Source organism: Brachycentrus maculatus, unplaced genomic scaffold (genome assembly GCF_059751285.1).
Source record: "Brachycentrus maculatus isolate JH-2025_06_01 unplaced genomic scaffold, ASM5975128v1 h1tg000225l, whole genome shotgun sequence".
Taxonomy (NCBI): domain Eukaryota; kingdom Metazoa; phylum Arthropoda; class Insecta; order Trichoptera; family Brachycentridae; genus Brachycentrus; species Brachycentrus maculatus.
The window spans coordinates 209,357-225,931 of record NW_028280976.1 but is presented as its reverse complement, the minus strand read 5'-3'; the positions used below and the strand labels follow the sequence as shown (position 1 = coordinate 225,931).

At 38.5% G+C, this 16,575-nt stretch overlaps 1 protein-coding gene across 2 annotated transcripts in view; it reads right to left on the bottom strand.

The window, feature by feature from the left end:
- LOC148306821 (uncharacterized) overlaps positions 1-16,575 on the bottom strand; it is a 28,634-nt gene that overhangs the window by 1,428 nt on the left and 10,631 nt on the right. For both annotated transcript variants that reach the window (XM_088264356.1, XM_088264353.1), the window contains exons 8-19: positions 15,051-15,196; positions 13,539-14,345; positions 11,853-11,929; positions 10,983-11,070; positions 8,826-9,122; positions 7,812-7,877; positions 7,232-7,345; positions 5,557-5,666; positions 2,759-2,870; positions 1,862-1,969; positions 1,315-1,370; positions 404-457 (exon numbers count right to left, since the gene is read on the bottom strand). In XM_088264356.1, the coding sequence (XP_088120482.1) occupies positions 404-457; positions 1,315-1,370; positions 1,862-1,969; positions 2,759-2,870; positions 5,557-5,666; positions 7,232-7,345; positions 7,812-7,877; positions 8,826-9,122; positions 10,983-11,070; positions 11,853-11,929; positions 13,539-14,345; positions 15,051-15,196 (2,035 nt within the window). The remainder of the gene's footprint in view (positions 1-403; positions 458-1,314; positions 1,371-1,861; positions 1,970-2,758; positions 2,871-5,556; positions 5,667-7,231; positions 7,346-7,811; positions 7,878-8,825; positions 9,123-10,982; positions 11,071-11,852; positions 11,930-13,538; positions 14,346-15,050; positions 15,197-16,575) is intronic.

The window sequence follows — 16,575 nt, the reverse complement described above, 5'->3', positions numbered from 1 at the left end:
GTCTACTCTCATCCTTCCCAAACCATCCCAAGCCGCCTTCCTTAGTTTGCTGGATAGTGCTCATCTCAGCCTTGCACCCTTTCCTTATATCACCATTGGAACATCTACCATACATGGTCTTGCCGCACTGAGAGATGGCATCCCGACTGCATCCAGTCTACTCTCATCCTTCCCAAACCATCCCAAGCCGCCTTCCTTAGTTTGCTGGATAGTGCTCATCTCAGCCTTGCACCCTTTCCTTATATCACCATTGGAACATCTACCATACATGGTCTTGCCGCACTGAGAGATGGCATCCCGACTGCATCCAGTCTACTTTCATCCTTCTTCTGCCAATTTCATGCTTCACTTCCACACATTAGGGTTGGTACCAGGACTCTGTTATGATAATAATGTACAATACCTTACAGACGGGACAAATCTTCCTGAAATTTTTGGGGGCTTTGCTCAATGTATCCTGGAATGTTAAAAAATATATGTCAGGTGTCTCAACAGAGACGATGTGTCTTTTTATAAGAAGAAAACATGCAAGAATAAATATTTTTTTATTATTTTTTGACATTTCATCAAAGATGAAGAAGAATATGGAAGTCTGGGCATTTACGGGGCTTACGACCGTCATAGGCTGGTTTGAGTGATCACTTTACACACGTGTAACATTCACCAATTCTACCCATTATTGACAACCACACTACTCAAATTCTTCGAAGTTCTATATATATGAACCAATTTAGAAACTTTGTTCTTGAATCACTAGAACTTCACTAGAGACATCTATTGGTGAGATGTAAAGAAGCTTTTTTATTAAGCAGAAACTCTTATATTAGTATGTATCTTTGATGAAATGTCAAAAAATAATATGAAAATAACTCCTGTAATTGGAGATAATCCAGATTTTGTGAACAAGTATTTGGACACACTCAAAATGTTGTAAATATTTTTTAATACGATTTAGGATCATAATCTGTTAAAATCCCTGTAAAGTAATAACACCTTCCCTGTGGCCTTTTCAATAATAAACGTCTTCGTCTTTGTTAAGACGTCTTAACAATACATTGTAATATACTAACTAAATAATTTACATCATGCGGCTTCACTGTAGGGGTAGGCAGAGAAAAAACGCCACACCAAAACACACACTCTTCGCCTCTTCCACACTCACGCATCTCCTCACACATACGCACTGATTATTCCCATTCCTAACCTGACCACTTTCGAGTATTTGAAACACTCGATCGTGCCAAGTTTTCCCCGGTCTTCCTCTGCCTCTATTACCGACCACAATGTAATATTGATAACTCAAATATAGCTCACATTGAATTTCGGCTGACTCCAGAGTTGATAGCTTGGTTTCGTTTCGGCCATTTTAACTGAAAACAAAAAAAAGAGAAAATGATTAATATTATTTTTTGACGTCTCATCAAAGATGAAGAAGAATATGGACGTCTGGGCATTTACGGGGCTGACGACCGTCATAGCCTGGTTTAAGTGATCACTTTACTCACATTCACCAATTCTACCCATTATTGACAACCACACTACTCAAATTCTTGGAAGTTCTATGTATATGAACCAATTTCGAAACATTGTTCTTGAATCACTAGAACTTCACTGGAGACATCTATCGGTGAGATGAAAAGAAGCTTTTTATTGAGCAGAAACTCTTTTATTAGTACGTGAGGTCCTCTTCGTCATCTTCATCTTTGATGAGATGTCAAAAAATAATATGAAAATAACTCCTGTAATTGGAGATAATCCAGATTTTGTGAACAAGTATTCGGACGCACTCAAAATGTCGCAAAAATTATTATCTATCCCCTGCAGTGGTGTGTAGAGCACTGGATAGGGTCGTCAAACTCACCTTTGTCGAGGATGATCGCTTCATAAGTGTTGCTATTAAGGCTCTTGCCCAGTTTCACCACTAAAAAGTTGCCATTCTTCAAGACGGCATCCTTGTCACAGTTTTCTCCTGTAAATTTGAAAAAGATGGTGTATTTGGGTAGTATGCTTTCTAGGGATGGAAAGATTGATAAAGACTTAGAAAGGAGAGTGAATGCTGGGAACAAAGTGAATGGTGCACTGAAATCAGTTATAGCAAATAAAAACCTATCAGCGGAAGCTAAACTGGCAGTGCACAACGGAGTCCCGGTTTCAACTCTAATGTATGGAAGTGAAACATGGAGTTGGCAAAAGAAGGATGAAAGAAGACTGAATACACTCGAAATGCCATCTCTCAGAAGAATGTGCGACAAATCAATGTATGATAGATGTGCGAATAGTGAAATAAGGAAGGAATGCAAAGCTGAGATAAGCATTATGGATAAAATTAAGAAAGGTGTGTTGAGATGGTTTGGACATGTAGAACGAATGAGTGAGGAAAGAACGGTAAAACAAATTTATGAGGCAAATGTTAGCGGGAAAAGAAGCAGAGGAAGACCGAGAAAAACATGGCACGATCAGGTATGCCAAATACTTGAAAGTGGTCAGGTTAGGAGTCGTAACAATCGGCGGGTATGTATGAGGAGATGCATGAACGTGGAAGAGGCGAAGAATGTTTGCAAGGACAGTGGTGTGGCGCTCTATTCTCTCTGCCTACCCCTGCGGAGAAGCGGCGTGATGGTTAGTTAGTTAGTTAGTTAATTCTTAGGCCATGTCTTGGAACCGTGTTGTCTTTCTGCAGCATCCATGAATTCTTTGGTCTCCCTCTAGATGCCTTTCGAGGAAGATCCACGGGATTGCCTAGCATAATTTGACTCACCCGTGTAATCCGCAGAGAGCTCCGGCATGAAGATGAAGTTCCAGTCGGGCGGTCCAGCCTCATCTAAGTTTAGCATTCGGCCTATGAATATTTTCTCCTTGTCGGAACTCCGCTGCAATGGAAAATCACAATGGACATCTCGCTCACTCCTTTCAAGAACGTCATAAATCAAAAATCGTAAATTTTCAGTTGTGCGTGTTTCCGGAATGCCCAGAGAATGTACTTTATCCCAGCAAAAGAGGCATATTTTTAACTTAATATTTACCCGCTACAGGGCAGAAAGTGTTGTTTTTGCATTTTGAAGAAAAGGTATTGTTTAATTATTTTTTTAAATAAACTAAAAAAAATTTCAAATGGAGAAAAACCCTTAAGGTTTTACTGAAAAAGATCTGTTGCACAGTAAAAAGTTCAATAAGTGGCTTGATATTTATTTTTAATACATTGTATTATATTTTTAAACTTTAAAAACATTATCCTGAAAAATCAAGTCTTTTGATTTATGACGTTCTTGAAAGGAGTGAGAGATTTGTCAGACGGGAGGAATATATAATTTAACATACTCAACCTATAAAGGATTGTATTAGACTCGTGAAGTGTTTATGTCATCTGTTGCTACAGACCGATATGCAGGATCGAGACCAGAGAGAGAGAATGCAGTGCCCTGTGCACCATTGGGGTTCGGATAAGTGTTTGAAGAAGAAGGAACGACACAAACAGAAGGAAAAGAACAAGTTGACCAAATCAACGCAAGGAATGGTCTGTTGAACTAGAAAAAAAAATGCATTTTGAAATTTGAAAGGTGCGAGAGGGACAGGAGAAAAGGTGACAGGGATGGGTATGGACCATTGTCAGACGGGAGGAATATGTAATTGAACATACTCAACCTATAAAGGATTGTATTAGACTCGTGAAGTGTTTATAACAGCCGATATAATCAATATTTTCATTCATCATTTTCTTGTGGAAAATTCGCCTTCGAAAAAACGTTATTTTCGTAAATTGGCAATGAATGACGTCACAGAAACGATGGAGTTATTTTAATATTGGTAACATTGCTAAATTATTGGCGGCTCTATTTGTTGATGTCTATGGTCCACCCTCCCCTCATATTTGTATAACGCTAATGGTAGTGTAGTGGTAAACAAACAATCCACACTACTTCTATTACAGCTCTATAAACCACAGACAATAACCCATATGACGTCATAAAACGTTCCATGACGGAAATTTGATGACGTATGCGAACGCACGTTTTTCGTTTGATTAAAATATGTAAAGTTTAAACCTTCATATCTCCCTTAGTTCCCTACAGATGTCAATAAGAATGCTACCGATAGTCTTGTGATCTTTCATATTTATTTACTAGCCAATAATCACACATTGTGATATTTATCCATTATTCTTCTTCTTCAAACCCTTATCCGCACCCCAGTGGTGCATAGGGCACTGCATATATATATATAAACGCAGTGTTATCTTGATCGTTAACACACAAAGGAAAGGTGATCAGCCCTCCGCTTCAGGCACCAGTCAAGGGTGATATTGAGTAAATATTAGAGTGAAAAAATCACGTCTATTTGACCCCCCCTGGGAATCGAGCCCGGGACCTCCAGAATGGTAGCCGAGCGTGCTGACCACTATGGAGGCGGACTTTGTCCATTATTAAGGTGGGATAATAAAAAGCCCGCAGCTTAAATTTATTTAAACTTCAATTCAATTCAATTCAATTTATTCAATAAAAAAATAATATATACATAACAAACAATATTCAAGGCGTATATATTAAAAGTAAGCAAGAAGACTTAAAGGTGTAGAAGAATCCCGCTTCGGAAAACTCCTTCGGACACACGGAACAGATCAATATCCAATGTGATATTGTTCAACATAGCGGTAGCTCTTCCTACTGGCATAACCATCGGCAGGTTGCTCCTGTGTATAGGAATGGGAAACTATCTATGCCCACGCTGTCCTTAGCTAACTATCGGGAACATACAGACCGATGCTCCGGATAGTTTCAGGATTATCCATCATACCGCGCAACAATGGATAGAAATGCCTCATCAAATACACATTCCTTCTAGTCTCTAGACTGCTGTAGCCGAGCATACCCTGGAGGAACTGGTAGCTCTTCCTACAGGCATAACCATCGGCAGGTTGGTCCTGTGTATAGGAATGTGAAACAATCTATGCCGACGCTGTCTTGGGGTAACATTTGACGTTATTGAATTTTTTCACTTAAAACACTGATTTTGTACTGAATTTTTTTATTTTATTTTAAATAAATGAGTGGTTTTGAAAATAAAAGTGAAGGGTTGTGTTTGTAGAGATGTCGATATAAAGTCACAACGTTTTGAGTGTGTCCAAATACTTGTTCACAAAATCTGGATTATCTCCAATTACAGGAGTTATTTTCATATATCTTTTGATAATAAAAATGAAAATGGTATTTTCTGGCGTTCCTCATGTGTGTGATTATAATCCAGGATTCGGACCTCACATACTAATATAAGAGTTTCTGCTTAGTAAAAAGCTTCTTTACATCTCACCAATAGATGTCTCTAGTAAAGTTCTATAGATTAAAGAACAAGGTTTCTAAATTGGTTCATATGTACAGAACTTCCAAGAATTTGAGTAGTGTGGTTGTCAATAATGGGTAGAATTGGTGAATGTTACACGTGTGTTAAGTGATCACTTAAACCAGCCTACGACGGTCGTCAGCCCCGTAAATGCCCAGACTTCCATATTCTTCTTCATCTTTGATGAGATGTCAAAAATAATATGATACAAAGTTAAATTACCTTGATGACCATGAGGTCCCTGGTGGACAGCTGGTTCCGGAGGGTCCCCATCTTCATGAGGGCCGCCAGGATGTTGCTCAGAGACAGCAGCTCATCCTGCTCCGGGGCCGCTGCGTCGAAAAATGTGAGGAAAAATTAAAGGAGTGAGGGATATAGTCAGTCAAGATATTGGAATTCTGAGGAACTAACAGTACGTGAACCAGTGGAGGTACTTCCCTAGAAGCCCAAAAGCCCGGCTTGCCTAACAACTCCAAATAAAAATGATTAAATCTAGACCACATGATTAAAAAACATAATTAATGCTTGACTATTTTTAAATTATCGCGTGCTTACATGATTATTAAACACTATGCATGCCATTATATGGTGATGGTTAATATCTGAGGAAGATATTTTATTACAGTGAACATTTTCTTTATTTCAAGGTGATGGCTATACCTTACAAAAGTTACATGTTAGCATATTTTTACAATGATTACAATACATTGTTTATATTTATAATACTTTCCGGGTGCTTACTATACTGGGAATGATATGAGGTGAAGAAATTATAGGTACATCATGTATTCACGAATGTGAAAAATAATGGGCTTGCCTTACTGGTAAACCCTAGGCACGCCACTGACGTGAACACACTACCAAGAGCGGTGATTGATTTGTACGTATAGTGTGATTCGATACTAGACAACACTCGCTTCATGACCCGACCGCCATCCAAAATTCTAAGAAAAGAAATCTACACATAAAACAATGGAATAATACTTATCGATAAGCTTCTTCTTCTTCTCCTTCTTATTATAGGCCTTGCGGCCTGTTATTATTTCCCACCCACCCACCTGGGAATCGAACCTGGACCTCCAGCACGATAGCTAAACAAGCTAACTATACATCTGTAGAGGCGACAAGCCTTGAAGGGTCTCTCTTCTTCTTCTTCTTTCTCTTCATCTTGTTGTTGGCCTTGCGGCCTGTTTTTAAGAGGGATTAGCCTCCTGCGACGTCGATTCCCAGCTATCGACCCATCTCTTTGGTGGTCGGCCCGCGAGTCGTCTACCATGGGGTCAGCCGTACAGTGCGATGTGGGGGAGTCTGGATGGTTCCATTCTCCTCGCATACCATTGTCTCCTTCGTTGCCTTCCCCACCTAACGACATCTTCCATCTTGCATATTTCCCTGATCCTTATCGATAAGCGTTATCATTTTTTAAAAGGTGCTATAAAAGGACTCCCTTAAATAATTGAAGTAGAGCACACATGATGGTCGTAAGCCCTGTAAATGCCCAGACTTCGAAAATCGAAGAAATCGGGAATCGAACCCGGGACCTCCAGAACAGTAGCCGAGCGTGTTGAACATTACACTACGGAGGCGGACATATACTAATGTGCAAAGGCAAATAGCCGCAAGTTAAAAACAGTAGTTTTGAGATAAACGCGTTTATAGTAAACATAAAACAATGATTTTGGCCAACACATGTATCAAATTAATACAATTTTACGGCTACTTGGATAATGAATATCTCGGTAGAGGAAAGAGATGGAGCAAAATCTGTGATTGTATATGATAGAGGCCAGGTATAAGAATGCTTTGGGCCGTGTTACGCCAAACAGCCGCAACTTGAGTCACAGCCAGTTGCCTCTACATATAGTATAAAGGCCATGCCTCTGTATACGGTACTCACCATCAGTAGCTTGCGACTGCTTTTCCAAATTAAGACTGTATCGGACGTGGTTGTTCCCTGGATTGGATTTATCCTCGTTTTTGATACCTTGTTCTACTAAAATTATTTGGTTTCCTGAAAAATTCAAATATTAAATGTTTAATATTCCCAACTAAACCTGCCTCAGCCGCACACCCCTTCTGACTTCTGCACTCCTGACCCTGGCATACAGTCCTAGCTTCTAGCCATACATGCTATGTAGACTCTCGGGCCTACTCTCCCATATATACTGCTCTAACTATACCCCCCACATGGCTACACCATCTCATAGACCCTTGATCTTCCCAACTATACCTGCCTCAGCTGCACACCCCTTCTGACTTCTGCACTCCTGACCCTGGCATACAGTCCTAGCTTCTAGCCATACATGCTATGTAGACTCTCGGGCCTACTCTCCCATATATACTGCTCTAACTATACCCCCCACATGGCTACACCATCTCATAGACCCTTGATCTTCCGAAGTATAAAAAAAAATAGAAAACATTCTCTCCACATGGACACACCATCTGACCTCCCCAAACAACTAGTAGACACTCACCAGAAGATGTATTGGTGTCCCTTCCGGCACTGGACACCAGCTGTGTATTGAGTAACGTTGGCATTTCTGTTGAAAGAAAAATACCAATCACAACATTTAAAAATAATGATAATAATAAACCATATCCGCTCCCTAGGTGGAGCATATGGAGTCCACGAACTGTCTTCAGGCTTTTCTGTCGGCTGCCAGCTCCCTTGCATCCTCCCAAGTCAGATCCGCGTCCCGAAGTTCTGACGAGAACTGCCGACGAATTGTCAGCAGTGGTCGTCCTGGGCGGCGCGAACCTGATGCCTTGTAAAAGAGGCAAGCTTGATTAAGGCTCTCAGGAGGCATGCGGAGTACATGGCCAAGCCAACTGAATCGCCTTTTCTTGGCGACAGTTGTGACCAAGATTTGCTGCATCCTACGCCTTATCTGTTCATTCCTCACAAAGTCAAACCCCCGCACGCCTAAAATTCTCCGCAAACACCTATTCTCAAAGCTTAGTACACGGCTGCTCTGGCCCCTTGTAAGGTGCCATGTTTCACAGCCGTATAAGAGAACAGGAGCAATGCAGGCATAGTATAGGCGGCATTTGGTCTTCACCGAGTATAAATCCGATCTCCAGACAGCCTTCATACTGTTAAATGCGGACCCAGCGAGTCCTAATCGCACTCCCAGTTCCTTTTGAAGGCTGCCATTTTCAGTCGCGTACACTCCCAAGTACTTGAAACTCTCGACCCTTTATTTAAAAAGTTTTTATTTAAAAAAAAAATATTTAAAAAGTGAAAGTTTTATTCTTTGACGTCTCAACATAGACGAAGAAGAATATAAAAGTATGGACATTTACGGGGCTTACAAACATAACATTGGCATTTCTGCTGAAAGAAAAATACCAAAAAATAAGGGATTATCTATACAAATAAATATATAAAAGTGTAACTCTTATAAGTTATTATTTTTTGACATCTCAACATAGACGAAGAAGGATATGGAAGTCTGGGCATTTATGGAGCTTACGAAATAAAGTCATACCTTTCATCGGTACAGCTCGGGAGGTCGCCTCGCCCTCTGCGTCATCCTTCTCGCGCTTGATACACTTGACCACGCCTCCCTCCGGAGCGTGTTCCCGTTTCAAGCGCGGCTTGATGATGTTGATGGTCTCCTTGGCCTTGGGAGGCGGCTGCGCCTGCGGGGCCCTGGCGGGGGCGGCCCCCGGGGGCTTCTTCCTCCCTTCGGACGGCATGATGGAGATGATGCGGCCGTATAGTTTTTTCCCGTCTTGCGTCTCGCCGATGAGCATTTTTTTGTTTATATGCGCGGGGAGCGGTTCTGAAAAGACGAATGCAGGTTTAATAGGGGCATGTGTTGGTATTCATTATATGAGCAAGGTGTTATATGACAAATAGGGGGCATTATGTTAGAAAGTGAAGGTATTAGTTTAGCGAGTGTAGGTATTATATGATAAAGTGTGGGTATTAAGTTAGCAAGTAAAGGTATTGTACGACAAAGTGTGGGTATTACATCAGCAAGTGTAGGTTATGAGGCCAGGTAAAGGTATTATTTCACAAAGTGTAAGTTTTACGTTAGAAATTGAAGGTATCATATGACAAAGTGTAGGTATTACGTTAGAAAGTTATGGTATTAGGTCAGCAAGTGTAGGTATTACGGTATTATATGACAAAGTGTAAGTTTTACGTTAGAAATTGAAGGTATCATATGACAAAGTGTAGGTATTACGTTAGAAAGTTATGGTATTAGGTCAGCAAGTGTAGGTATTACGGTATTATATGACAAAGTGTAAGTTTTACGTTAGAAATTGAAGGTATCATATGACAAAGTGTAGGTATTACGTTAGAAAGTTATGGTATTAGGTCAGCAAGTGTAGGTATTACGGTATTATATGACAAAGTGTAAGTTTTACGTTAGAAATTGAAGGTATCATATGACAAAGTGTAGGTATTACGTTAGAAAGTTATGGTATTAGGTCAGCAAGTGTAGGTATTACGGTATTATATGACAAAGTGTAAGTTTTACGTTAGAAATTGAAGGTATCATATGACAAAGTGTAGGTATTACGTTAGAAAGTTATGGTATTAGGTCAGCAAGTGTAGGTATTACGGTATTATATGACAAAGTGTAAGTTTTACGTTAGAAATTGAAGGTATCATATGACAAAGTGTAGGTATTACGTTAGAAAGTTATGGTATTAGGTCAGCAAGTGTGGGTAAAGGTGAAGCAGGTAAAGGCATTATATGACAAAGTGTAAGTTTTACGTTAGAAATTGAAGGTATCATATGACAAAGTGTAGGTATTACGTTAGAAAGTTATGGTATTAGGTCAGCAAGTGTAGGTATTACGTGAGCAGGTAAAGGTATTATATGACAAAGTGTAGGTATTACGTTAGAAAGTGAAGGTATGAAGTTAGCAAGGCTAGGTATTACTTGAGCAAGTATAGGTACTACGTGACCAAGTTTAGGTATTATTTGAGCAAGTTAAGGTATTAAATAAGCAAGTATAGGTATTTCATAAGAAGTATAGGTATTACGTGACCAAGTTTAGGTATTACTTGATCAAGCATAGGTTTATCATCACCAAGTCTATCTATTTACTTACAACATTTTGAGTGTGTCCAAATACTTGTTCACAAAATCTGGATTATCTCCAATTACAGGAGTTATTTTCATATTATTTTTTGACATCTCATCAAAGATGAAGAAGAATATGGAAGTCTGGGCATTTACGGGGCTGACGACCGTCATCGGCTGGTTTAAGTGGCCACTTTACACACGTGTAACATTCACCAATTCTACCCATTATTGACAACCACACAATTCTTGGAAGTTCTATATATATGAACCAATTTAGAAACCTTGTTCTTGAATCACTAGAACTTCACTAGAGACATCTATTGGTGAGATGTAAAGAAGCTTTTTTATTAAGCAGAATGTTACACGTGTGTAAAGTGGCCACTTGAACCAGCCGATGACGGTCGTCAGCCCCGTAAATGCCCAGACTTCCATATTCTTCTTCATCTTTGATGAGATGTCAAAAAATACTATCTTTTTACATTAGCAAATGTAGGTAATACATTATCAAGTGCAGATATTACTTGACCTAGCATAAGTATTGAATTACCAAGTAAGTATAGGTATTACGTGAGCAAATACACAAAGATGAACATCATCTTACTTTTTTCTTTGGTGGCTATAACTCCTATATCCGGAGGCTTAGTTTTTGGAAGGGCATACTTCATTTTGTATTGCGTCTGCGACTTTCTCTGAAAAAAATTTAAAAAAAAGGACCCTGGTTAATAATTTCACGCTAGCAAAGAGGTGAAAAGAATCACAGCTATAGGGGAAAGGAAATGGAGGAAGAATTAACAGATTGGTCCTCCGCCGTAGTGTAATGGTCAGCACGCTCGTCTACCGTACTGGAGGTCCCGGGTTCGATACCCAGGCGGGGGGGGCCAAATAAATGTAAGTGATTTTTTCACTCTAATATTTATTCAATATTACCCTGGACTGGTGCCTGAAGCGGAGGGCTGATCACCTTTCCTTCGTGTGTTAACGATCAAGATGACATTGTGTTTTTATAATGCAGTGCCCTATGCACCATTGGAGTGCGGATAAGGGTTTGAAGAAGAAGGAACGACATAATCAATGCCGATATAATCAATATTTTCATTCATAATTTTCTTGTGGAAAATTCGCCTTCTTAAATACGTTGTTTTCGCAAGTTGGTGATGAACGACGTCACAGAAACGATGGACTTATTTTTATATTGGTAACATTGCTAAATTATTGGCGGCTCTATTTGTTGATGTATGGTCCCCCCTCTCACCCCCCTTCCCCTCATATTTGTATAACACAAATGGTAGTATGGTGGTAAAAAAACAATCCGCACTGCTACTATTACAGCTATATAAACCATATGACGTCATAAAACGTTAGATGACGGAAATTCGATGAATTTATTAGCCAATAAACCAACATCGTGACACCTGCAACTGTGACAACTACTCAAAAACGGTCTATACAGATTATATAGGACAATAGTTACCTGTTGAGCGAGCGGACTCTCCTCTTCATCCCGTTTGATCCGGCTGAAATCCGGCATGATGACTATCTTGTTACTCCCTGAAACCACAAGTACCTTCATTACATTCTCTTCCCAAACTTCCCACTCAACATTTTTTTGCTTTTAACCGGATCCACGCGGCTCGCATAACCGTATGTGTTTGCACAAAACATGCCCCATACGCGGCTGACATAAGCGTTTGTGTTTTTACTTTGCTCCAAGTTTCCAACCTCAGTTCAACTTGGAGGGATTTTTTCATGGTGTGGAACTTTGGATAAAATAATACGTCAATCCTTGGCCTTATGACATCTGTTGAAATATCTGACTAATAATTTGTAACATCACAAGGATAAATAAAAGAACAGATCCCTGATTTTTCTTGCGGTCGGTAATTAGTCCACGCCATAATCATGCCCTATACCTGTCTCACTCTCGACGCTACGCATCGCAAGTGGGTAAGAGTGACACACGATGCGTGCTTTGATTTATTTATGTTACGATCTTATTTGTTTATATTACAATATATTTCAAGAATAATGTGACACGAGTGTATTATAGAGTACCAAAAAGGCGCAATGAATCCCACTGAACGTTTTTGTTTAGGAAAATAAATCGTTTCTTAACTAAATACATGATAAAAGTAATCATTTTTAAAACGGCGAAATACCGCCCGTACGGGCGTCTCTCAGGAACAAAGTTAATGCGGTTAAAAAGTTAAAGGAATAACCCGCAAAGCCTTTACTTTTAGAAGCTTGTCTGCAGGTAGGATAGTAAGGACAGGGAAGGTAAATGTGAAAAATACATCACAAACACCCAGACCTATTGAAAAAAAAAACTTTCTCAAATTTATTTTGCACTTGGCGGGAATCGAACCTGCGACACCAATCTCTAATTAGGAGTTATTTTTTACATTTTTTTTATTGATATGGAAGTCTGGGCAATTGCGGGGCTTACGACCGTCATAGGCTGGTTTAAGTGATCACTTTACAGAGAACAGTGTGTCCAAAAACTGGTTTACAAATCTGGATTATCTCCAATAAGGAGTTTTTTTGTTAACGATATGGTAGTCTGGGCAATTACGGGGATTACGACCGTCATAGGCTGGTTTGAGTGATCACTTTACAGATTACAGTGTGTCCAAAAACTTGTTTACAAATCTGTATTATCTCCAATTAGGAGTTATTTCATACATTATTTTTTTGAGATCTCAACATAGATGAAGAAGAATATGCAAGTCTCGGAATTCATGGGGCTTATGACCGTCAAAGGTTTGGTTGAGTGGTCACTTTTAGACATGTGTAACATTCACCAATTCTACCCATTAATGACAACCACACTACTCAAATTCTTGGAAGTTCTATATATATATGAACCAATTCAGAAACATTGTTCTTGAATCACTAGAACTTCACTAGAGACATCTATTGGTGAGATGAAAAGAACCTTTTTATTGAGCGGAAACTCTTATATTAGTATGTGAGGTCCGAATCCTGGATTATAATCATTCACCAGTTCCACCCATGATTGAACACATAAACCAGCCTTTGACGGTCGTAAGCCCCGTAAATGCCGAGACTTGCATATTCTTCTTCATCTATCTTGAGATAAAAAAATTATATGTTTAGTTCTTTTTAAATTACCATCGTAAAAATTGGTTGAAATACTCACCCGCTTTTTTGTTCTGGATCCGTTTTGGATATTCTTTGTTTATGATTTTGATACTGGCAATATCGTTTTCAAAGTCCTGGCAATACTTTCTTTTAGAGACCGGACCGCCAACTCCAGGAGACTCCTTCTTCTTCCTCTTGAAGATGAACGTCCTCGGAGCAGGCGCGTCCTTAACGCGACAGTATGACGCTTCGTTCGCGTCCGACAATTCCGATCCCAATGGATCGTCGGCATCGTCGCAACTGGACGTCTTTGCGGAATCGCAGGCGTCAAATTCTCTCTCCTGCTTTAAACTTGACGCTCGGGTGCTGTCGTAATTGGACGTTTCGGTATCATCGTAAATATTTGACGCTTTGGTATTTTCATAGCGGTTTGACGTTTCGGTGCTTTCGTAGCGACCCGACGCCTCGGCGTGTCCATAGTGTTTTGACACTTTGGCATTTTCGTAATTAGACATCTTGGTGTCATCACAATTTGACGATTCGGTACCTTCGTAATGATTAGACGCTTCGGTACCTTCGCAATTATTTGACGCTTCGGTACCTTCGCAATTATTTGACGCTTCGGTATCTTCGTAGTTATTTGACGCTTCGGTACCTTCGTAATTATTTGACGCTTCGGTATCTTCGTAATTATTAGACGTTTCGGTATTTTCGTAGCAATTTAACGGATCTATGTTTATTACGGCTGTAATATGCTCGTTAGAGGGCTGTTCCTGTTCTTCAGTGATAAAAATGGTATGACCATCGGCTCCCACAAAATTATGGCCAGTTTTTTGAATGTCACTTCCTTCTTCTATTTCAACAGCTAAAAAAAAACATAAAAAATTATAAACCAACTAACTAACTCTGATGCCTCTTCTCCGCAGGGGTAGGCAGAGCCAATAGAACGCCACACCAATCCGTCTTTACAAACAATCTTAGCCTCATCCACATTCATGCATCTCCTCATACATACCCGCCTATTATTCCCACTCCTGACCATGCCCAAGTATTTGAAACACATGATCATACCATGTTTTCCTCGGTCTTCCTCTGCTTTAGATAGCTGATAGATGAGCAGGCTTATTCTAATTAAAGCTGATAGATGGGCAGGCTTATTCTAATTAAAGCTGATAGATGGGCAGGCTTATTCTAATCATAAATAGCGGATAGATGGGCAGGTTTATTCTTATTATAGATAGCTGATAGATGGGCAGGTTTATTCTTATTAAAGATAGCTGACAGATGGGCTTATAATGTCTGTATCCGATGGATTGTCCAGTTCTTCGGACACGTTGCGCGTGGCAACGAGGATAGCCTGGAACGACTAGTTGTGATTGGTAGCCTGGAGGGAAAGAGAGGGAGAGGAAGGTCCCCTCATGATGGACCGATGGAGTCAAGGGATAACTGGAGAAGAGTCATTGCTTCTGCAAGGGTCACAACCCTCAGCAATGAGGAATAAGACGGAGAAGAAGATAGATGGGCAGGCTTATTCTTAGTATAGATAGCTGATAGATGGGCAGGTGCTGACCACAGTGCTGCATCGCAGTGCCGTCATCGCTCATGGAGTTGTGAATGATCTCCACGTGCTCCGACTCCTCACCGCTGGGCCTCTCGGTGCCATAGTCCGGCTGCAGCTCCTCGGACTCGGTGTACGGCACCAGGGTCACCCCTTCACTGTAAAAATATTGATCAACGGTGAAATCCACTATCAACTTATAAATTAGTACTATTAACTTTAATATTAATACTATAAACTTATAAATTACTACTTCTAACCTTAACATTAATGCTATTAACTATTAACTTTAATCTTAATACTATTAACTTTTACATTAATACTATTAACTTACAATTTACTACTATCAACTTCTACATTAATACTATTAACTTACAATTTACTGCTATCAACTTCTACATTAATACTATTAACTTATAAATTAGTACTATTAACTTTAATATTAATAGTATTAACTTATAAATTACTACTTCTAACCTTAACATTAATGCTATTAACTTATAAATAATACTATTAACTTTAATCTTAAAACTATTAACTTATAAATTACTACTTCTAACCTTAACATTAATACTATTAACTTATAAATTACTACTTCTAACCTCTTAACATTAATACTATTAACTTATAAATTACTACTTCTAACCTCTTAACATTAATACTATTAACTTATAAATTACTACTTCTAACCTCTTAACATTAATACTATTAACTTATAAATTACTACTTCTAACCTCTTAACATTAATACTATTAACTTATAAATTACTACTTCTAACCTCTTAACATTAATACTATTAACTTATAAATTACTACTTCTAACCTCTTAACATTAATACTATTAACTTATAAATTACTACTTCTAACCTCTTAACATTAATACTATTAACTTATAAATTACTACTTCTAACCTCTTAACATTAATACTATTAACTTATAAATTACTACTTCTAACCTCTTAACATTAATACTATTAACTTATAAATTACTACTTCTAACCTCTTAACATTAATACTATTAACTTATAAATTACTACTTCTAACCTCTTAACATTAATACTATTAACTTATAAATTACTACTTCTAACCTTAACATTCATACTATTAACTTATAAATTACTGCTTCTAACCTCTTAACATTAATACTATTAACTTATAAATTACTACTTCTAACCTTAACATTAATAATATTAACTTATAAATTACTACTTCTAACCTTAACATTCATACTATTAACTTATAAATTACTACTTCTAACCTTAACATTAATAATATTAACTTATAAATTACTACTTCTAACCTTAACATTAATAATATTAACTTATAAATTACTACTTCTAACCTTAACATTAATAATATTAACTTATAAATTACTACTTCTAACCTTAACATTCATACTATTAACTTATAAATTACTGCTTCTAACCTCTTAACATTAATACTATTAACTTACAAATTACTGCTACTAACTTTTAACATTAATACTATTAAACTATAAATTACAACTAACTAACCACTATGCTGTTTCTCCATAGGGGT